Consider the following 23,517-nt stretch of genomic DNA (forward strand, 5'->3'; position numbering starts at 1 on the left):
ATTCAAACATACAGATAAGTAACAGTTCGATCAAATAAAAACCTGCAAACTTACAGCAGTCAAATTCTGCTTCGTTTTCAGGGTCGTCTCCGTGCAGCAAAAAGAGTTACACTTTTGTGCTAGTTTTTTTTACTTGCCTAACGTTTTCAACTTGGCTTAGTGTCAACTGTTTGCTGCTAATTCAGATGGCAACTTAGAACCAGTTCTATTTGTTTTAACTCTTACAGCACCAGTATAATCCAACATTAAGTAGAAATTACATAGAATGTATAGCACAGAAACAGGCCAGTATGCACAACAGGTCCATGCTGGTATTTAAGCTTCACTAGAGCCTCCTCCTACCACTCTTCATCTAACCGCATCAGCCTACCCTTCTACCTCATCTGCTTATCTAGCTTCCTCTTGAATGCATCTGCTATTTGCCACAACTACTCCACGTGGTGGCGAGTTGCATATTCTCACCATTCTGGATTAATAACTTTCTCCTGAATTCCCTACTGGATTTATTAATCACTAGTTTATATTTATGGCCTCTAGTTTTAGATTCCTCCACAAGCAGAAATATTTCCTTTACATTTATCCAGTTACATAACCAGGACTTGGTTGGACACAAAAAAAAAACTTGAAGCTCAAGGCCAAGATCTTGGCTTGCATCAACTTACCTCCCCGCAAAGTCCAGAACTCAAGAAAACAAAGGCACGAAGTTACTAAACTCACTGTTACGGTCAGAGAACTGCAAGGCAAACTGCAGCAGCAGAATGGGGTGCATTTCTGAAGCTTGCCTTCAGCTTGGTCAGTAGAGTGCACAAGGATCTATACAAAAAGGCCAAAAACAGGAATGGGAATTGGGGGTAAATGGAGCTAGGGGTGGGGAGCTGATGTGACGAACCACAGGAAATCAAAGCAGTTTTGATCGTATGGCAGACCCCACAAATGTAGGGCAGACCCCACCCTGGACAATGAACATAGTTGACCAGATTGAAGAAAGTACAAGTTACAGTCTCGCACACAAAGCCTGTGAACACCAGTCGCAGACTCTGCTGACATTATGTGGCCAGCTTTCCTCTTGTCACATTGAGATGAGCTTGCTCCCCCTCAATCTCAAAAAGATACATCAATTAAATAGACATGCTTCGCAACATATTAACATGTTCACCATATGGTCTTCAGCAATGTTCCCTGTAAACTGCACTCGTGCAACTACATAGCAACCTGAAGGTATTGCACAGGTGCTCACAAGTCATCCCCTTTAGGATAACATGGGAAAAAAATTAAAGGTATTGCACAAATGTACAGGCCGTGCAGAACAGAAAAAAAATTGAGCTGATATTGGTCTTCATTTACACACTCAGGTTTTCTTTCTGCAGATATCCAGCATCCCTTAAATCAACTGTCAAGCAGCATAGCTTTCCCCTTTTTCTGAAGGCAATGTGATCCCATTTTAAGCTCCAAATCATTCTGCGATCTTTACATTTTTAAATATGGTGAGAGAATTTAGCAGGACGAGCAATATTTTATTTCTGGAGAGTGACAACGTCCCTTCAAAAAAAAAACACATATACAATATGCTAAAATACACTTACGCCTTGGTTGGGTAAGTTGTCAGTCTTCAGTTCCCGGTGGTTGGAATACTGGATGTAGATGGGCTGATTGCGGAGGTGTGGAGTGACTGTGGTGTAATAGTTCACCATAGTAACAGCTGCTTCTTCTGAAGCCATTTCAAGAAAAGCCTGCAGGAGGAGGAGGAGGGAGAAGCACTCAATGAGAAAATTCACACACAAAACAAGACAGCATGTTTTTAAAACAAAAAACAGTTGTAAATCTCCATGTTACAGCAGCACACATTAGAGAATTCTGATCACTCATACTGATTATTCTGAATCTGAACCTTAAAACATTTTCAACATTGCGTTGGCCCCTAATTTAAAATGAGCTATTCCAGTAGATGTCATAATTCAAGTTCAGCAGATAATGCGAGGGACATGGTTGTGATTCAATTTTGAGACATTACAGAAACGGTCTGTTGAGGATCAGGAGCCACTGCAAATTGTACAGCAAAAAAAAAAGCGCACTGCCTTGAGAGAATTGTTCATATGAAAAGCATAAATAAGCTGCTCCATCCATGAATTACAGCCATCTTTTGACAGTACAATGCCCCAAAAATACTCCACTCACAGCAGGGCTGGTGATAAGAAGGGTTTAAAATGTTACACAGTTTACACATAATTGGATGACAAGGGCACATGAAACATCAAAGAAAATTCACATGCAACAACAAAAAATATTTGATACATTTATCAATAATCTGCCTGGAGAAGAGGAATAAAAAGCTTAAGAAGAGGAATATACCTCGGTGCAATTTAGCACTATGACCTATTTTCACATTTAGCTTCCCTTCATATAAAACAGTTGGCCAATTACTGGATAAAAAAGACACTAAGTTTGAGAACACAAAAATACAGTACTTTGTAAAGCAGGCCTTTAAGAACCGTATATCTATGCGATGCCAGGTTATGCTCAAGTTGTACAGAGCCTTGGTTAGACCTGATTGGATGTACTACAATCAATTTTGGGCACTGCACCTCAGAGGATAAAGGAGAGTATCAAGGGACATAGACTAAAAAATTTGAAATCTAGATCAGCCATGAAGTGACTGGGTGGCTCATGCGGCTTTAGAGCCCAGTCCAGTCCTTATGTTGTGTAAAAGTTCTAGTGCCAATGTTACTGTGATACATAATCCACTTTATTAATTCACAAAATAATGACATTGCCTAAATCTATTAAGAATTTTGGGGGGGGGGGGGGGGGGGGTGGAGAGAAATCACAACAGTCCATAACCCTATGTTGTCCGTATCTGAAACAGTAACTTCCATTTCCTCCCAGGATGTTTTGTTTCAATTAGCTGTCTGGGGCCTTGGATCACCAAACCCAGACCATGTGTGACAGAATCAGACTGTCACGATTAGAGAAAGCTGCATGTTTCAATCAGTAACTGACTGTGTGGACACAGACAGGTGGACAGTGAGATGATGCATGGAGTCACAATAAGATCAGAACATACCAACATATGTATTAGGAGCAGGCCACTGAGTCCCTCTGAAAGCCTGCCAGGGCAGGACAAATTAGCAAGCCTTTGTCCTCGGAGAGGGAGGGCTTGAGAAGGTTAAGTTTTTAAAGTTCCTAGCAAATTGGATGCATGAACAAACAGGTAATTACTGTTTGAGAAATGTTGATATTTGTTAAGATATGGTATAAAACATATGCTTAGTTGTTATGTAGTGATGAGGGTGAGAAAGCTATGTGGGCACCAAAAGGATTTAGAAAGAACCTATGGTGAGAGATTATAAAATAAATATTGACGTGTTTGTTGATTGGTTCAGAGGCAGAGATTTTGTTTTGAACTACGACACATGCTACATGGATTTTTAAAAATATATTTACGAGCTGTCCCTTGGTACCATTCACAGAACTAAAGGCTATGTTTGTTTAAAACAACAGGGGTGTTAATGCCATGTAACATCAGGGCTAAGAATCTTTCATCTGCCTGAAATTCTGGGATTATCAGTGCTTTGGCCATTAAAATCTGCAACAACGTCCATTATTCTGTGAAAACTGTAAATGAGTGGTCTTCACTTTATCATATAGATCTAATCCCTCACCACTTGAAAAAAAGTTCAGCATATACAGAAAAATGGTATGCAAGATGCACCAGTTGCAGGTGCATATTTAGCAATATTGGGGAGGGGGTGAAGTTTACTTGCACTGGCAGCATGACAGGGACGGGCCTGGGCTTTGAGGCAGTGGAGGCTATGACATTACATCGTCTGGCCCTGCTGAGAAGGGGGGGGGGGGGGCGGGGGGGGGGGAAAACCTGAAACGTGACAGAACTTCAAGGAAAAATGTGGGGTTGGTTCATGCACAGTCCATCAGTCAAAAAGGGAGAGGGAGGGCACTGCCCTCATTTTTCCTGTTTGATTTTCACTCATTGCCTATCCATTGGAGATATATTTCAGCTTTCAGGGGGTCATAAGTGCAATAACCTACACTTCTGCAATCAGTGTTAAAAATTCTAAAATAGGGTTTTTTCATTACAGCATGTTGGTATAGATATTTCCTATTGTATATGTTGACAGATAACGCTGTACTTACAAACCACGACTAAGTATGAATATGAGGATAGGAAATGTACACTATGTGAGACACTAAATAAAAATAATTGATTCATTGGAACTACAAACTTGCATAACAGGGTTAAAGGACAGGGGATAAATGAACTCGGGCACACAGACATAATTCAGCCCCCATTTTGAAGTCTGAACTTTCTTGAAATTGTAGTTAATTAGGGAACATGACAGCAATTTGGGGCGTTAAGTTGGTCACAGCACAGGAATTTTTCTTCAGTACAGTCCAAGGATCTGGGAGATGCAAAATTATGCTGTTACAGCACCATCACTGACTGGTGGGAGGGGGTAAATTATATGACAAGATTACAGTTTTTAAATCATAAATCTGGGCAGTCTGTGCCTTGTACTTGAAGTCAACTAAACCAACTTTGGCAAATGTTTAGAGCATGAGACAGGAGACAACTTTTTTCCTTGTTATGTAGCAAGTTGTTGTGATCTGGAATGCACTCCCTAAAAAGGGTGGTGGAAGCAGATTCAACAGTAACCTTCAAAAGGGAATCTGATAAAATACTTGAAGGGGAGAAAATGAGCAGGGCGCCGGGCAAAGAGCAGGGGAGCAGGACTAATTGGACAGCCCTTTCAAAAGAGTCGGCACATGTCAAATGGCCTCCTCCGTGCTCCATGATTTTTTGATTCCATATGACTGCCAAAAATGCAACAGGAAGTTTTACAGACACCAAGCATAGCTAATAACCAAGGGATCTCTGGTCATGCTACTTACATTAAGTTGGATGATACTGTAGTTTTGAAGATTGAAGTATTATGCTACATAAAGCATTGTTCTATTCCTAAATTAGAGCTCGATCTCGGAGGCCACAAAGGTTAATCTCTCAGGCAGAGTTAGTTTTTGAGGACAACTTTGCAGACACATAGCAAACAGTGTTGGCTCAAATCCAACTTCACACTTGAGCATTTCAACTGCTTGTAATTGTTCTGCCTGGGTCATAGCACACTATGTGTAATGCAGCAAGTAAGGAGAGCAGAACAAAAACGAACTCCCAACATGCATACATACAGGGATTACATCGCTAGCCCTTCCTACAGGGTTGAGATACAACAGGCATTATCCTGCTGAAATACACTTCCGCAAGGTTTTAAGAAAAAACACCCACAATGAATCACTCACACAACTCATCAACGGCAACTGTAAATTCCAACACCCAAGTACACGTGAGATTTACAACAAGCCCAAGGCTCCACACAGAAGGTCCAACAGTGGTAAACATTTTTGTCGATGTTTCTAACAATCACTTTTATGGGTGCGTTTAGCAATCCCTTCCTCAAAAGGAATGATTTATTTGCATCTCCTGTTTCCAACAATTGTGATGTATTTAATGCAATTATATAGATGCCCAATATCACTAAATTTAATTACAAAAGCGTTCCTTGCAAATCCATTTTTTGTTGCTTAGTCCACCATGTACATTTTGATCAGCATCTCAGTGATCAAGTCAGGTTTCCATCTAGAGAGTGAGAAACATTAGATATGCAACCTGCTTCATGCTGTAACTACCTTCCCTGTCAAGAACGCAGGGCCAGTATCAGAAAAGGAGGATATTAAAATGCCCTTTGTTCTCCTGTGCAAGCTTGTGTATAAACCTTAAGGTCTACAAGCAAAACATTTTAATCTCAATTACTCAGCAACCTGCATTTCTGCAAGGTTCACTGGTGTTCTGGCTCTTCAATACATCTTTTATCTGGAGATGGGTAGAATTACAACTGTTGGCCAAAATCTCCATGCACTTGTAGTCAGGATTTGCACGTAGAACATGACGACCAGAAATAGGAATACGGGTAAGATCACTGGAATTGAACTGCAAGCTCATGAAGCTTATGCAAGCAAGGTATGACGCATCTTTTTTAAAAAATTTCTTTAGCTTCCAACCCTCCCTGCCCTTTCCCATACTATACACCATCCTTGGTAGGGGGACCAAGGAAGGTACATTCTCCTAGACAACTACCTATGCTATTCTTCTCAAGGGCTGTCAGATGGGCGAAAGCATTTCCAATCTCTGCAAGAAAGAGCTTTGCCTCTTCCTGAGTGCACCCCCACCCCACAGCAGCATGGCCATAATGGTTAACTTTCAAATGAGAGTACCTGCAGTGACAAACTCACGTTCTACCAACCTAAAATGCAATCCTCCAATACACAATAAGACAATGCCACCTAGTTTACTGTTGATTTCAGGACATGAAGTTCCTCACAAAGCACAGTGGAAAGGACATGCACCTGCCTATTTTTATTCTTGTACTAATTTAGAAAAAAAAAAATCCATAGTCTAGTTTTCTTGCTTTCACAGTAGGAAGTTTTTTTTAAATTCAATACCTTAAAGAATTGAAATATCTCACGATTATCCAAATCAAGCGACATCCCTAGCCCATAGCCAGGATACAACAAACTAAATGGCAATTTTAAACCAACCTCAAACTGTACATATGAAAAACTGCTCGATGAATTAAATGTTCAATAGTACTGCATATTATCCCAATTCTAAACATTTGCAGAAAAATGATTATGCACGGATTAAAAATTCTGACATTTACAAGGACATTTTGCAATCAAGACATTTCAGTGAAGTACTGTGCCAAAAAACTGCAGACCTATTGGCATTACAATTGCATTTCAGTTCAAAAAAAATTACAAATCCACATACCTGATTTTTCCCTTTTAACATCAACAGATTAGTGACTTTGCCAAACGGTAAACCTAGTGAAAGGACCTCGGCTTCTGAAACCTCATTTGGAATCTTACGAATATGAAGAACACGAGAGGGAGGGTTTGGAGATCCGTCTCCTTTAAATTTTTTGGTGTCGCTTCCATTAGCTTTAAAAAAAAAGGGGGGAGGGGGAAAAGTATTAGGCAGTTGCATTATTTCCTTTTATTAGCATTGCACTGAAAGTCCACACATACAGAACTTTTGACAGGAAAGCTGTTTGAGCCTGGACTGCAACGCAGACATGCAGACACACTCAACACCTGTTGAACCTTCTTGTCCTAGAATCATGATGCAACCATTACAGGAAGTGAAAACAGGCAGTCTAACAGGTTCAAATTCCCAAACCGAGGGAAAACAGCTGTTCTTAGTGACTGGGAACCTCAATTCTTGATCAAAAGCTCAGGACTATGATTAGAGTTCCTGTTGCCTATTATCCAGGGACCCTCTGATAGCAACATGCCAGGTATCAGTTCAAAACAGGATTAATACAGCTCAATCCGGTTCACACACAGTACCCCTATATATTACCATCAGCAATAGAATGATACTGAGCAAAAGCCCCCATCAACCTTCCCTTCAGCCAACAGGAACACTCTGGTAGTGGCCCAAAGACTGGCCTATTGGACAAAAATTAACTCAACACATTATAGATGGATAGTGTTTTTTGTTATAGAATCATAGAAAGTTTAAGGCACAGAGAGACCACTTGGCCCATTGTGTCTGTGCTGGCCAAAAAATGATCCACCTACTCTGATCCCACCTTCTAGCATTTGGTCCATAGCTCTGCAGATTACGGCACTTAAGGTGCATATCCAGACTTCTTTAAAATGAGTTGAGGGTATCTGCCTCAACTACCCTTTCAGGAAGTGAGTTCCAGAACCCCATCACCCTCTGGGTGAAAAAAATGTTTCCTCAACTCCCCTCTACTTTTTCTACCAATCACTTGAAATCTATGCCCCCACGTCACTGATCTCTCTGCTAAGAAAAATAGAACCTTCACCTCCACTCTACCCAGGCTCCTCAAAATTTTGTACATATCAGTCAGATCTCCCCTCAGCTTTCCCTATTCCAAGGAGAACAACCCCAGCCTATTCAATCTTTCCTCATAGCTACATTTCTCCTGTCCTGGCAGCATCTTCATAAATCTCCTCTGTACCTCTCGACTGCAATTACATCCTTTCTGTAATGAGGTGACCAGAACTGCACACAGTACTCAGGTTGCGGCCTAACCAATGAGTTATACTGTTACAGCATAACCTCCCTGCTCGTGTATTCTATACCTCAGCTAATAAAGGAAAGGATTCCACATGCTTTCTTAACCACCTTACTGACCTGTCCTGCTACCTTCAGGGATCTGTGGACATTCACTCCATGGTTCCTCACTTACTCTACACCTCTCAGTATTCTGCCATTAATCGTGTATTCCTCTGCCTTGTTTGACTTCCCTAAATGCATCACCTCACACTTCTCCAGGTTGAATTCAATTTGCCACTTTTCTGCCCATCTGACCAGACCATCAATATCTTCCTGCAGATGACAGTTATCGTCCTCGCTAGCTACCACATCGCCAATCTTTGAGTCGCCCGCAAACCTCTTGATCATGCCCCCTACATTTAGTTCCAAGTTGTTAATATACACCACAAAAAGCACGGGACCCACTACTGAGCCCTGCAGAACACCAGTGGAAACAGCCCTCCAGTCGCGAAAACAGCAGTCAACAATTACCCTTTGTTTGCTGCCACTGAGCCAATTTTCTATCTGCCTTGCTGCATTTCAGTCGATCCCATGAGACGTTTTTGTAAATCAGTCTGCCATGTGGGACCTCGTCAAAAGCCTTGCTAAAATCCACGTAGACTATATCAACTGCACTATCCTCATCTATCTTCCTTGTTACTACTTCAAGAAATTCCATTAAGTTGGTCAAACAAGATCTTCCCTTAACAAATCCATCTGGACTATCCTTGATTAACCTGCGCCTTTCTTTGTGACAGTTTATCCTGTCTCTCAGAATAGATTCCAATAATTTGCCCACTACTGAGGTTACACTGACTGGCCTGTAATTATTTGGTCTATCCTTCGCTCCCTTTTAAACAGAGGTACAATGTTAGCAATTCCCCAATCCTCCGGCACATCTGTATCCAGTGAGGACTGGAAAATTATGGTCCGACCCTCTGATACTTACTCTCTTGCATCTTTTAATAGTCTAGGAAACATTTCATCTGGCCCTGGTGATGAATCAACTTTCAAGGATGCTAATCCCATTAATACTTACTCTTTCCCCAAGTTTATCACATCCAATACTTCACACTCTTCCTCCTTCACTACAATATCTGCATCATCCCTCTCTTTTGTGAAGACAGATGCAAAGTATTAAGAACCAAACTAATATCTTCCACTCCTACACATAGGTTAACTTTTTGGTCTACTATGGGTCCTACTCTCTCCTTAGTTATCCGCTGACTCTTAATGTATTGATAAAACATCGTTAAGGCTCAGCCAATCACAGGATAAATGGACTGCTCAATCCCACTCATAACCTGGGGGCGGACAGAAAGTCCTCTTAGTTTTGTGTGGCAGAGACTAGATAGTTTAGTGACTTTTTACTTTCAAGAGCCTGTTACATCCACATTTGTCATAGCTTGCAACATTGAGTGAGACCAAACCCCTCACTATTTAATTTTTTTTTAAATATTTAAGTCCAGAATTATTCTCAAGACTTAGCTACAAATCCTCTCGAGTATCTTTATGTTCTATTCATGCTCAACTCCAAAACAATGACAATATTTCAATAGGTGACCCAATCAACCTAAATGGACCGGTTTTAACCTATCAACTGTCTTTGTACTTGACGAGCCTTGAAGGCAACAGCTCTTCATTCGTCTTCAGTTGATCGGTGATATTCATACTTTCCCTGTAGCTTTTCCATCTTGGTCAATAAATACCTATCCAATGCACTTTACCAGTGTCTTGTAACAAGTGTGCATTTGTATGGAGCAATACATTTTCAAAGAAAGAGACATGGGAAAAAATACTCATGAAAAACATTAGTGAAATTTCAGCTTCAGAACAAGATCAGCAGTAAGCAAGCATAAGTGACTAAACCAGTAATAAAAAAATGAACCAGAATCTAGTTAATAGTACAACTACAAAAGGCACATCTGACTGCATTTTAACCCACATTGCTCTGAAGCTGATCCTTCAGTTTTTAATAGTCACCAGAATTACTCTTGCTCAACTCTGCACTTGAAACAAAGCAGAAACTTGTGCTCAACATAGAGTCACAAAGCAGCAGTTCCACATTAAAATTTCTGAAGTATTAAATCCTTTCCCTACAAACAGTTGAAAAAAAGGGAACCTGTCAATTTCCATGAAAGGAATGGCAATCATTTCGCTGAGATTTTTTGACATTGCACATTCCAGGAATACCATACTAAAATTTTCGAAAAGCAATAGCAACTCTCCCTTAATTTTTAACATTGCATGGTGTAGTTTGATGAAGATCCTACACACTTGCAAATTCTACTCTGCCATTTGAAATATACAAGTTCAACAGTAAAATAAAAAACACACAATTTGGTTTTCCTCTGAAAGTGTTTAGCTGCTTTGAAAATATAAGCCTTAGAACAGATGCTACAGCTGTTTTCCTGTAGAGTTAGTAAACTTTTGAACCTCATTAAACAACTAATGTATTTTCCACCATAACATTCTCAAACAAAAATATTTTGCCAAGGGAAAATATGTTTTAAATATTTAAACCTTCAGGAACAAAAGATTTATTAGTTATGTTACCAAATAAGTGTTATGCTATGCTTCAATGACCAGTAGCAAGAGTTGAATGGTCAGTGCTAATGGATGGTTAAGATTAGAGATTTCAACTGTTCAAGATAATACCACTTTTACAATGCGTCATGGGGCATGGTTCTGAATGCAGAGTTGTATTTAAACTGCTGCCCATATCAGTGTAATCTTTGAAAAATTAGAACTCTATTGTTGTTACGACAGTACTTCCATTTTTTGTTAAATTTTTGGAATACATGTATTTAAATTGTGGAAATGGATTAATTTTTTGGAGGAAGACTTCATAGTTACTGGAATTTGTTTTTAAAAAGTCCATCGAGGGGACCCTCAAGATGATGTTGAAAACAACCTTTTGCTGGGAATCATGTGATTTAAGATAAATAAAACAGAAACCTTGGACGAAGGGGAGATGTTTACAGAAAAGTGACAAGGCAAGATTGAGGAAGGTCATGGGGTTTTTGAACTGTTTGGACTTTCGCCTTTGGAGAGATTATTTTTTGTTTTGCTTTGGACAGAGTTGTGGGCGTGGACAGCGTTGAAAAAAAAGTTGGAAAAAAACTCCAACTCAGCTTGTTCCATCTCTTGAGAAGCCTGCCAGCTTTTCAATTTAAGAAGGCCAGAGAAGCAAGTGTACAAAACAGACTGAAACTGTTGCCACATTTCTCCTGAAAGGCCTGCCAAACTGATCCTCAAAGTTGCCCGAAAAGAACAATTCCAGGAAGACCCCAGTAACAGCTGTCTACGCATAATTCGGACACCAAAAGGACAACTAAAAATTTCTTTCTATTTGGCCAAAGCTTTTTTTGTAACAAACCTCAGAATTTCTATTTTTTTTTCCCAAGTGAGCGTGAAGGGAACTTTCATATTTGAATCGGTGTGTTAATGCTTCGCTTCGTTACTAGTTAAGTCTTGTTTTGATAATGAATGGATAATTTTGTGTTTATTGAAAGAAACCTGGTTGGTACATACATACCAACTTACGAATTAGGAGGAGTAGGTCACTCGGCCCCTCGAGCCCACTCCTCCATTCAAGATCATGGATGATCTGATTGTAACCTCAACCCCACATTCCCGCCTCCCCCCCCACATAACTTTTCACCCCCCTTGCTTAGCAAGAATCTATCTACCTCTGCCTTAAAAATATTCAAAGACTCTACTTCCACCACCTTTTGAGGGAGAGAGATCCGAAGACTCAAGCCTCAGAGAAAAATTTCTCCTCATCTCTGTCTTAAATATTTTTAAACAGTGACCTGCAGTTCTAAATTCTCCCACAAGGGGAAACATTTCCACATCCACCCTCTCAAGACCTCTCAGAATCTTATATGTTTCAATCAAATCGCCTCTTCTCTTCAAAACTTCAGCGGATACAAGCCTACCCTGTCCAACCTCTCCTCATAAGACAACCCGCCAATTCCAGGTATTAGTCTAGTCAACCTTCTCTGAGCCGCTTCCAACGCAGTTACATCCTTCCTTAAATAAGGAGACCACTACTGTCCACAATACTCCAGATGTGGTCTCACCAATGCCCTACATAACTGAAGTATAACCTCCCTGCTTTTGTATTCAATTCCCCATGCAATTAACATTCTTTTAGCTTTCCTAATTATTTACAGTACCTGCATACCAACCTTTTACAATTCATGCACTAGGACAACCAGATCCCTCTGCTTCTGAGCCCTGTAATCTCTCACCATTTAGATAATATGCTTCTATTTTATTCTTGCTGCCAAAATGGACATGTATTTTATCCTGAGATAAAGAGTAGAATAAATGATTGACCGCATCAGTATCTGGGTAAACCTTTAAATATATGTGATCTGTGGAGAAGTGGAACAAACGACAGTGCACTCCTCCCGCCTCGGTTCCAACATGCACTCAAATGTCAGCATTCGACTACACAGAACTTAAATAATTTTGAACAGTGACCCATAGTTCTAAAATCTCCCACAAGGGGAAACATCCATTCCACATCTAGTATAGGTAGGTGGTAGGGAAATATAGGGACAGGTGGGGATGTTTGGTAGGAATATGGGATTAGTGTAGGATTAGTATAAATGGGTGGTTGATGTTTGGCACAGACTCGGTGGGCCAAAGGGCCTGTTTCAGTGCTGTCTCTCTAATCTAATCTACCCTGTCAAGACCTCTCAGAATCTTATCTGTTTCAATCAAGTCGCCTCTTACTCTTTGAAACTGGCTCCGAGCCTGCTCTGCCATTCAAGAAGACCTTTTACAACAACTACACCTTCCCACACCTATATCACTAAATTCACTTAGTATCCAAGAAACAAATCAATCTCTGCCTTGAATATACTCAACAACTGAGCACACAGAGCTCTACAAGGAGAGAATTCCCAAGGTTTACAACCCTTTTAAAGGAAAGAAATTTCTCCTAATCTCAGTCCTAAATGGCCAACCCCTTATTCTGAGACAATGGCCCCCAGCTAGGGGAAATCTTCTCCCAGAATCTACCCTGTCAAGCCCCTGAAGAATTTTAATATATACAAGCACAGAAATAGCCCATTTGGCCCAACCAATCCATGCTGGCATGGAAGCTCCACTTGAGCCTCCACCCATCCTTCCTCAAGTAACTCTCAACATAACCCTCTTTTCCTATTTGTCAAATGCATATCTACTTCACCCTTAAAAGCATCTATATGATTGACCTCAGCCACTCCTGTAGCAAGTTCTACGTGCTCATCACTCCGAGTAAGGAAGTTTCTTCGGGATACAGTTATACTAACGTGCTTTGTTTAATGATAATTTTCTTGAATTCACTGACTGGAGATCTGAATTTACATGTTTTTTTTTTTAAAACGACATATTTAAAAGACCAGCTTAAAGGATGATTTTACTGGCAGCTTAAGTTGATCACCTAGTTTGCTACACTGTATTCTACATTGCAGAGGACTGTGAGGAGGAAGAGAAAATGTCTGTACATTTCCCAGCAAGAACCAAGATCCAGGAAGTTTAAAAGAACTACCTGTTCTTTTCAGCAAGCGGAGAAATACTGCTAATTGCTAAGTTTGAAACAGAGTGACTGTCATGTGACAAGCCCCTCCCACCTGTGATTTTAAACTGGTGTTTTCTCTGGAGCAGAGAAGCAGCAACTGGATTCCAACATGAGCAGACCCAAAGTGGGATTCCCTCTCTCTCCATTCCAGCTCGAACGCTTTCAAATCCTGCAGGTTAAATGACCATCTTTGTATACTACTGCAAAATCCGAAACCCCATTGGAGGAAATCAGCTGCATCGCTAACTCCAAGAGACTGACCAAACCAGTCATTTACCCCTTCAAACTGAAAGCTTCTGGACCACTGAACTCAGCTGGAAGCCAGATGAATCGCCAAACTCCACAGACTATATACTTTTTTTAAATGGACTCTAACTTGACCAATCTACCTTTCCCCACTCTGTAAACTATTTGTGTATGTAAACCTCCAGCGTGTGTGGCGCGTTATTATTTTATTAGTTTGGTTTAGGTACAATAAAGTTGTTTTCTGTTAACTCAAGAAAAGCTGTCAGATTGTTATGATCATAAGAACCAAACACCTACTGAATTGGCCAGAACATCCACTCAAAGAATTAAACCTGTTGATATCTAACAAGGAGGAAAAGAGGGTATCCCTTCAACCACTCCTCACTTGACCTAACAATTCCCTATTTGATTTCTTCATGAGTATCTTGTATGAATGGCCTCTGGTTTTGCTTTCCCCCCCAAAAGCTGAAGTGTACTGTGTTTATTCTTTCAAAACCTTTCATAATTTTAAAGACGTTTATTAGGTCACCCCTCAGACTTCTCAAGATGTAAAAAAAAACCAAACCCAACAAGTAGGTGCAGCAAGCAATTAAGGCGGCTAATGGTATGTTAGTCTTTATCACAAGAGGATTAGAGTACAGGAGGAGTGAAGTCTTGCTTCAATTGTATAGAACCTTGGTTAGACCACACCTGGTGTATTGTGGGCAGTTTCGGTCCCCTTACCTTCGGAAGAATATTATTGCTAAGGAGGGAGTGCAACAAAGGTTCACTAGACTTGTTCCCGGGATGGCGGGACTGTCCAATGAAGAGAGATTGGGGAAACTGGGCCTGTATTCTCTGGAGTTTCAAAGAATGAGAGGTGATCTCACTGAAACCTACAAAATACTTAAAGGGATCGACAGGGTAGATGTTTCCCCTGGTTGGGGAGTCTAGAACCAGGGGACACAATTTCATAAGGGGGAAGCCACTTGGGACCAAAATGAGGAGAAATATCTTTACTCAGAGGGTTGTGAATCTTTGGAATTCTCTACCCAGAGGGCTGTGGAAGTTCAGCCATTGAGTAGGGTTGAAGTAGAGATTGACAGATTTCCAAATACAAATGACAAAAAGGGTATGAGGATAGTGTGGGGGAAAAAGGCATTGAAGTGGAAGAGCAGCCATGATCGTATCGAATGGCGGAGCAGACTCGATGGGCTGAACGGCCTCCTCCTGCTCCTAATCTATTCCTGATACACATTAGCTTGTAGTTCTGGCATCATACTTGTAAAACTCTTTTGCACCCTCTCCAGTCCCTTTCCATCTTTTCTTATTATAAGGGGGCCAGAGCTGAACATAGTACTCCAAGTGTGGTCTAATAGAGGTTCAGTACATCTTGAGCATATCTTAACTACTTTTCGATTCTAACCCTCTAGAAATAATCCCTACTTGGTTTGCTATTTTATGGTATTAACCTACATGGCTATTTTTAGTACTCCCTTTGCTTCACTATTCCATTTAGGTTCATTTAAGTAATACAGGATCTCATTTTCTCACTAAAATACCTCACATTTAGGTTGAAATTCATTTGCCAATTACATGCCCATAGTTTATTAATGCCCTCTTGTAAATTGTTGCAGTCCTCCTGAGGACTGACTGTCGGTTCCAGTTTAGCATCGCCCATATGTGGTATCCAAGGCCTTTTGGAAATCTAGTTATATTACAACTACTGCAATAACTTTGTAGACTCTCTTACCTCTAACAATTCAATGAGGTTGGTCAAGCAAGACTTGCCCTTTTTAAACCCATGTTGACCATTCATTATTATATTTTTAGGCTTCCAGATGATTTTTTATTTTCTCCTTTAGTAGCGATTACATTATTTTTCCTACCACCGATATTAAGCTGACTGGTCTATAGTTCCCTGCAGATATTCAAACTCCCTTCTTAAATACAAGTATTACGTTAGCTATCTTACGAACTCAATATCCCCAATAGTGCCTGCCCTCTCTTCCCGACTTTCTTTTAGAAAGTGCTGGTGCAATCTGTCTGGACCATGTTTTTTTTTAATGCTGCGAGTTTGATCAGTTTTTTAAAGTAATTCTCCGCTATTTTAAATGTGGTTTTATCATTTCTAATCTCATCTTCCAGAGTCATGTCTACCTAATGCATCACTTTGGTCAATATTATTGGGCAAAGTAATTATTTAATGTTTCTGCCATTTCACTTTCGGTGCCTGACCGTCCCGTAGTGGCCCTATTCCCATCTCAACTTTCGTTCTGTATGTGCCTGTAGAATATTTTACGAGTTAGTTGCACTCCTTGAGAATTTTCTAGCTCCTCTTTGCCTAATTTCGTAGACTTCTCTCCTAGTCTCTTAATATTCTCCCATGTCTCACTCTCTTCTGCTGTACATATACTGAGTGTATGCCCCATCCTTAATCTCAATTTTTCAAGTTCCCACATGGCAGACTGTAAAATGTCAATAAAATGAAAGCCCATGAGATACAGGGGAATGTGGCAGGTTGGATCCAGAATTGGCTCAGGGCCAGATAACAAAGGGTAGTAGTTTAATATATACTATAAACATCAAGGGACCCAACACTGAGCCCTGTGGAATGCCACTAGAAACAGCTTTCCTTTCACAAAAACATCGGTTATGATTTGGTCTTAAATGTGGGAGGCACGATTGGGAAATTTGCTGACGGCACAAAAATTGGCCATGTAGTTTAAAGTGAAGAGGATAGCTGTAGACTTCAGAAAGAGATCAATGGTTTGGTTGAGTGGATGGAAAAGTGGTAAATGGAATTCAATCATGGAGAGGTAATGCATTTGTGAAGGACAAATAAAGCGAGGGAATACACAATAAATGGCAGGATATTAAGAGGGCACAACTAGTGAGAGACCTTGGAGTGCATGTCCACAGGTCTCTGAAGGTGGTAGGGCAGGTAGATATAGTGAAGAAAGCGTATGGAATGCTTTCCTTTATTGGCCGAGGTATAAAATTAAAAGCAGGGATGTAATGTTGGAATTGTACGAAACACTGGTTAGGCCACAGTTTGAGTATTGCGTGCAGTTCTGGTCGCATTACAGAAAGGACATAAATGCTCTGGAGAGAGTACAGAGGAGATTTACAAGAATGTTGCCAAGACTTGAAAATTGCAGCTATGAGGAAAGATTGGACAGGCTAGGGTTGTTTTCCTACAACCATCCTAGACCATCACTAACAGCACAAAGTGCCTTTGTATTTAACTCTGTACCCAATGCACTAATGCTCCAACACCAAAAGGAGATATCAAATGGTGCAGGGGGATTGAAGTAAATAAAGCAAACATAGCAGCTACTGCTTGTGAAGATTTAACCCATAGATGCCGTAAATAACATCCATCTATCCTGATCCATTATAATAAAAATAAAACCATTTCAAATCCGGTTGCAGCACTCCCATTCAAGATCATGCATCTCAGTCAAGACGAAACACTATGAAGGATTTCCACTGAACAAGAACATGACCGGCATGGATTTTAACTGGACTGAAGTTAGAATTTTTTAAATGGTGTCTTGCTCTCAAAATTAGAAAGCTACTTGCTTAGTTGGCACTTTTTTCCAAAAATAGCTACCAAGTTTAATACTGCCATATATTACTATAAAACGGTGAACAGTATGGGGAACTGTCATCCTGTTTTACATCCTACCCAAAATTAGATTAAAATTGCTCCCATGGTCATTGGGTACATAAAGTTTTTTTTTTAAATAAAACAGCTGGTGCAAAATTTCTAATGTGGGGGTCGGGAAATCAAAGATCTACATCACTGCTAAGATAAAAACAAATCTGCAAATGCCAAAGTAGCTGGCAATAGCAGTTTGACTCTTACCTCCCAAGAGCGGAGAGGAGCAGACCTGCGACGACAAGGCCGAGCGAGACAAGAGGATAAATTGAGCCCGAGGATCGAGGCTCAGTCACTTGTCTTCTGAGAGCGGAGCCAGAGCAGTCCAGGCATGCCGGAGTTTGAGAAAAAGTCAACAGTGACATAACAGGAAAGCTGCAAGGTGATTGGTTGGTGAGTAACTGCTGTTAGTGCCTCAAAATAAACTTTAAAAATTGGGGGAAGGTTCTTTTTTTTTAATCCTACATTATAAGTGATAAGGTTATTACTACTAGTGTGTTTTTTTTTAGTCTAATTTATTAAGGACTTTAGATTGTAGTGGGTAGTTTGAGTAGAACAAGGCCCCTAGTATAATTAGTATTTTTTCTTAAAGGGAGTAACTAATTTATCTAAAGGCAAGTCATGGCAGGAGAGCTCGCACCCATGATATGCTCCTGCTGCGCTATCTGGGAAATCAGGGAAGCTTCCAGTGTCCCTGACGACCATGGGTGCAGGAAGTGTATCCATCTGCAGCTGCTGGCTACCCGCATGAGAGAGCTGGAGCTGTGGGTGGATTCACTGTGGAGCATCCACAATGCTGAGGACATGGTGGACAGCACGTTTTGCGAGGTGGTCACACTGCAGGTAATGGTTGCACAGGCAGAAAAGGGATGAGTGACCACCAGGCAGAGTAGCAGGCGCAGGCAGGTAGTATAGGAGTCCCCTGTGGCCATTCCCCTCTCGAACAGATATACCGCTTTAGATTCTGTTTGCGGGGGGGAAAGCCGTTGTGGCAGCCTCCTAGGGGAAAGCAGCAACAGCCAAGTTCGTGGCACCACGGATGGCTCTGCTGCACAGCAGGGGTGGGGGAAGACTGGGACAGCCATAGTGAAAGGAGATTCAATTGCAAGGGGAACAGACAGGTGTTTCTGTGGACTCAAACGAGACTCCAGGATGGTATGTTGCCTCCCTGGTGCGAGGGTCAAGGATGTCTGAGCGGCTGCAGGGCATTCTGAAGGGGGAGGGTGAACAGTCAGTGGTCGTGGTACATGTCGGTACCAACGACATAGGCAGAAAAAGGGATGAGATCCTGCAAGATGAATTTAAGGAATTAGGAGCTAAATTAAAAAGCAGGACCTCAAAAGGAATCTCAGGATTGCTTCCTGTGCCACGTGTTAGTGAGTAGAGGAACAGGAGAATAGACCAGGTGAAAGCGTGGCTGGAGAAACGGTGCAGGAGGGAGGGATTTAGATTCCTGCGACATCGGGACCGGTTGCGGGTAAGGTGGGACCTGTACAAGCGGGATGGGTTACACCAAGGAAGGACTGGAACCGAAGTCCTCACGGGGCGTTGGCCAGTGCCGTTGGGGAGGATTTAAACTAGAATGGCCAGGGAATGGGAACCTGAGCAGGGAGACTGAGGAGGAGGAAACAAGGATAGAAATGAAAGACAGGAAACCAAAAAGACAAAAGTGGAAGACATAGAAATCAAGGGCAAGAAACAAATAGGGCCATTGTGCGAAATAATGCTAAGATGACAACAATGTTAAAAACACAAGCCTAAAGGCATTGTGTATCAATGTGCGGAATATTCACAATAAGGTAGGCGAATTAGCAGCGCAAATAAGTGTAAATGGATACGATATAGTTGAGATTACAGAGACATGGCTGCAGGGTGACCAAGGATGGGAACTGAACATCCAAGGTTATTCAATATTTAGGAAGGACAGGCAAATAGGGAAAAGAGGTGGAGTAGCGTTGCTATTAAAAGAGGAAATCAATACAATAGTGAGGAAGGATATTTGCTCAGAGAATCCTGATGTGGAATCTGTATAAGTGGAGCTAAGAAACACCAAGGGACAGAAAACGTTGGTGGGGGTTGCATACAGACCCCCAAACAGCAGTGATGTAGAGGACGGCATTTAACAGGAAATTAGAGATGCATGCATTAAGGGTACAACTGTAATGATGGGTGAGTTTAATCTACATATAGATTGGGCAAACCAAATTAGAATACTGTAGAGGAGGAATGCCTGGAGCACGTATGTGATGGGTTTTTTTTTTTAAGACCAATACATTGAGGAACCAACTAGAGAACATGTCATCCAAGACTAAGCATGGTGAAATGAGAACGGATTAGTTAACAATCCTGCTGTGCGGGGTCCCTTGGGGAAGAGCGATCATAAACAGAATAGAATTCTTCATTAAGATAGAGAATGAGTGTTGATTCCGAGACTAGGGTCCTGAATCTAAATAAAGTAAACTATGAAGTTATGAGGCATGAACTGGCAATGGTAGATTGGGCAACGTTACTTAAAGGGTTGACAGTGGATAGGCAATGGCTAGCATTTAATGAGCGCATGGATGAATGACAATTGTTAATTCCTGTCTGGCGCAAAAATAAAACAGGAAGGGTGGCTCAACTGCGGCTTACAAAAAAAGAAAAGAAATTGGGATAGTATTAGATCCAAGGAGGAGAAATATAAAATGGTCAGAACAAGCAGCAAACCTGAGGATTGGGAGTGGTTTAGAATTCAGGAAAGGAGGACAAAGGGATTAATTGAGGGGGAAATAAAGTACGAGAGTAAGCTTGCAAAGAACATAAAAACTGACTGCAAAAGCTTCTTACAGATATGTGGAGAAAAAGATTAGGGACGACAAATGTGGATCCCTTACAGTCAGAAACGGGGGAATTTTTAACGGGGAACAAAGAAATGGCAGAGCAATTAAATACATACTTTGGTTCTGTCTTCACAAAGGAGGATACAAATTACCTCCCAGAAATGTTGGGAAACATAGGGTCGAGTGAGGAGGAGGAACTGTATGAAATCAGTATTAGTAGGGAAATGGTGTTAGGGAAATTGACAGGATTGAATGCTGATAAATCCCCAGGGCCTGATAATCTACATCCCAGAGTACTTAAGGAAGAGGCCCTAGAAACAGTAGATGCACAGCTGGTCATTTTTCAAAATTGTAGAGACTCAAACAGTTCCATTGGATTGGAGGGTAGCTAATGTAACCCCACTATTTAAGAAAGGGAGAGAGAAAACAGGGAATTATAGACCGGTTAACCAGCCATTAGTAGTGGAGAAAATGCTAGAGTCCATTATAAAAGATGTAATAGATCACTTGGAAAACAATGACAGGATCTGACAAAGTCAACATAGATTTACGAAAAGGAAACCATGCTTGACAAATCCACTGGAATTAACTAGTCGAATAGATAAGGGAGAACCAGTGGATTGGTGTATTTGGACTTCCAGAAGGCTTTCAATAAGGTTCCACATAAGAGATTAGCGTGCAAAGTTAAACCACATGGGATTGGGGGTAAGGCACTGACATGTTTAGAGAACTAGTTGGCAGACAGGCAACAAAGAGTAGGAATAAACGCGCCTTTTTCAGAGCGGCAGGGATTAGTGCTAGAACCCCAGCTGTTCACAATGTACATAAATGATATAGATGAGGGAAGTAAATATAATATATCCAAGTGTACAAATGACACAAAGGTGGATGGCAGTGAGAGCTGTGAGAAGGATGCAGAGACTCTCCGGTGTGATTTGGACAGGTTGAGTGGGCAAATACATGGCAGATGCAGTATAAATGTGGATAAATGTGAGATTATCCACTTTGGTGGCAAAAACAAAGGCAGATTATCTGAACGATGATAGATTGGGAAAGGGGGAGGTGCAGCGAGACCTGGGTGCCCTTGTACACCAGTTGCTGCAAGTAAGCATGCAGGTGCAGCAGGCAGTTAAGGCCTTCATAGCAAGAGGATTAGAGTACAGGAGCAAGGATGTCTTGCTGCAATTATACAAGGCCTTGCTGAGACCACATCTGGAGTATTGTGCGCAGTTTTGGTCTCCTTATCTGAGGAAGGATGTTCTTGCTATGGAGGGAGTGCAGCAAAGGTTCACTAGACTGATTCCTGGGATGATAGGACTGACATGGAGAGAGATTGGGCCGATTAGGCTTGTATTCGCCGGAGTTTAGAAGAGTGAGAGGGGATCTCATAGAAACCTACAAAATTCTAACAGGACTGGACAGACTGGATGCAGGAAGGATGTTCCCAATGGTGGGGAAGTCTAGGACCTAGGGTCAGAGTCTAAGGATAAGTGGTAAGCCATTGAGGACTGAGATGAGGGATTTCTTCACCCAGAGAGTGGTGAACCTGTGGAATTCTCTACCAGAGAAAGCAGTTGAGGCCAAATTATTAAATATATTCAAGAAAGAGTTAGATATAGTTCTTAGGGTTAATGGGATCAAGGGATATGGGGAGAAAGCAGGAACATGTTGCTGAGTTTGGATGATCAGCCATGATCGTATTGAATGGTGCAGCAGGCTCGAAGGGCCATATGGCCTACTCCTGCTCCTATTTTTCGGTTTCTAAAACTGCATAATTTGGCAGCTCAATTGAGAGATTAAAAAATCATGTTACAAATTAAATTGGGATCTCGAGTCTCTGGAATGCTAAAAACCATAACTGGTGTTATCTGATCAACTTCCTCACACAAGTGAATAGTGGAAAACTACCATGTGATATACTTCGACTTCCACAAGACCTTTGAAAAAGTTCTAAATAAAAGACCATAGCTTAAAGTTTAAGCTGAGGAGATTCAGGGAACATTTAGGAATTGTGCAATTGGATAACTGGTGGAAGATGGGCTATATTTGTTTAAGGACTTCTCCTAAAATGTGGTTGGAAAATTACAAAATGGGGTCCCCGAGGGCTTAGTGCTGAGATCATGCTTGTTTCGAATTTATATCAGGGACTCGGATTCTGAAACTCAAAGCAGATTGCTCAAATTTGCACATAACACAACTAGGATAGGCAGTGGAACTGGAAATGGCAACTTAAGAATTACACAATAAGCTTCAAAAAATAACATGGAAAAAAACTGGCAAAAGAAATTCAACACACCCAAGTGTAAAGTACTGCAATTCAGAAGGAAAATGAATGGCGCAAGTACTTGACGAACAAAATAAATATAGCCATGGATAAAATCAAGAACCCAGAAGTCTGTGCTCAACATGTCCAACAAATACAAAGATGCATTTAAAAACATTTGGCAAAACAGCAAGTATTCCAGAAGTCATTATCGAACTGCACAGCGCTCTGTTCAGAGCTCAATTTGAAACTAACTGCACCCAGTTCTGGTTTTCAAGCATTAACGGAGTCATTTTGGGCATGATGTGGAAAAGAGCAGAGAGACTGATTCCTAATGTCAACATCACGAGATCTAGAAAAAACTCTTGCCTTTCAGCTTGGATTGCAGATGTCTGAAAAGTGATCTTAAAAACTTATGCAAGATAGTAAAACAGGATGAAAAAAGTAAAGCTGGAAAAGTACCTCAAACCAAATTGAGAAAAGAACAAAAAGGTCACATATTCAACCTAGTGTAAAGGGCCAAGATCAGGAGGTTCATCTTCACAAAGTGATCAAGAATGAAAGTCCAGTTAGGACCAGTGAGGCAAAAACCCTGGAATCATTTAAGAATTGGAGGCTTTTTTCGATTGATTAATTAAGATAGCTTGAATGGCCTTCCTCATACATGATCTTGGCATCCAAGGACAAATCCGCTACTGCAGTTAATCAAAATATTCAGAGGGTTTCACTTTGAAGGCAAAGTCAGGTGAAAACATCAAAAATTAGCCAGACTAGTCAGAAGTGCACCAGCACATTCTAAATTGCGTTGCAGCAAGGTTTTTTTTTTTACTATTACAG

The 23,517-nt window shown here is 41.0% G+C and overlaps 1 protein-coding gene across 4 annotated transcripts in view; it reads right to left on the reverse strand.

Annotated features, from left to right (window-relative positions):
* ptbp3 (polypyrimidine tract binding protein 3) overlaps window positions 1-23,517 on the reverse strand; it is a 131,161-nt gene that overhangs the window by 45,173 nt on the left and 62,471 nt on the right. For 3 of the 4 annotated variants that reach the window (XM_068030661.1, XM_068030659.1, XM_068030658.1), the window contains 2 exons: window positions 6,839-7,008; window positions 1,584-1,730 (listed from right to left, as the gene is read on the reverse strand). In XM_068030661.1, the coding sequence (XP_067886762.1) occupies window positions 1,584-1,730; window positions 6,839-7,008 (317 nt within the window). The remainder of the gene's footprint in view (window positions 1-1,583; window positions 1,731-6,838; window positions 7,009-23,517) is intronic. The other variant, XM_068030660.1, reaches the window with a different exon arrangement.

The sequence above is a fragment of the Heterodontus francisci genome, chromosome 4 (assembly GCF_036365525.1).
Source record: "Heterodontus francisci isolate sHetFra1 chromosome 4, sHetFra1.hap1, whole genome shotgun sequence".
NCBI lineage: Eukaryota > Metazoa > Chordata > Chondrichthyes > Heterodontiformes > Heterodontidae > Heterodontus > Heterodontus francisci.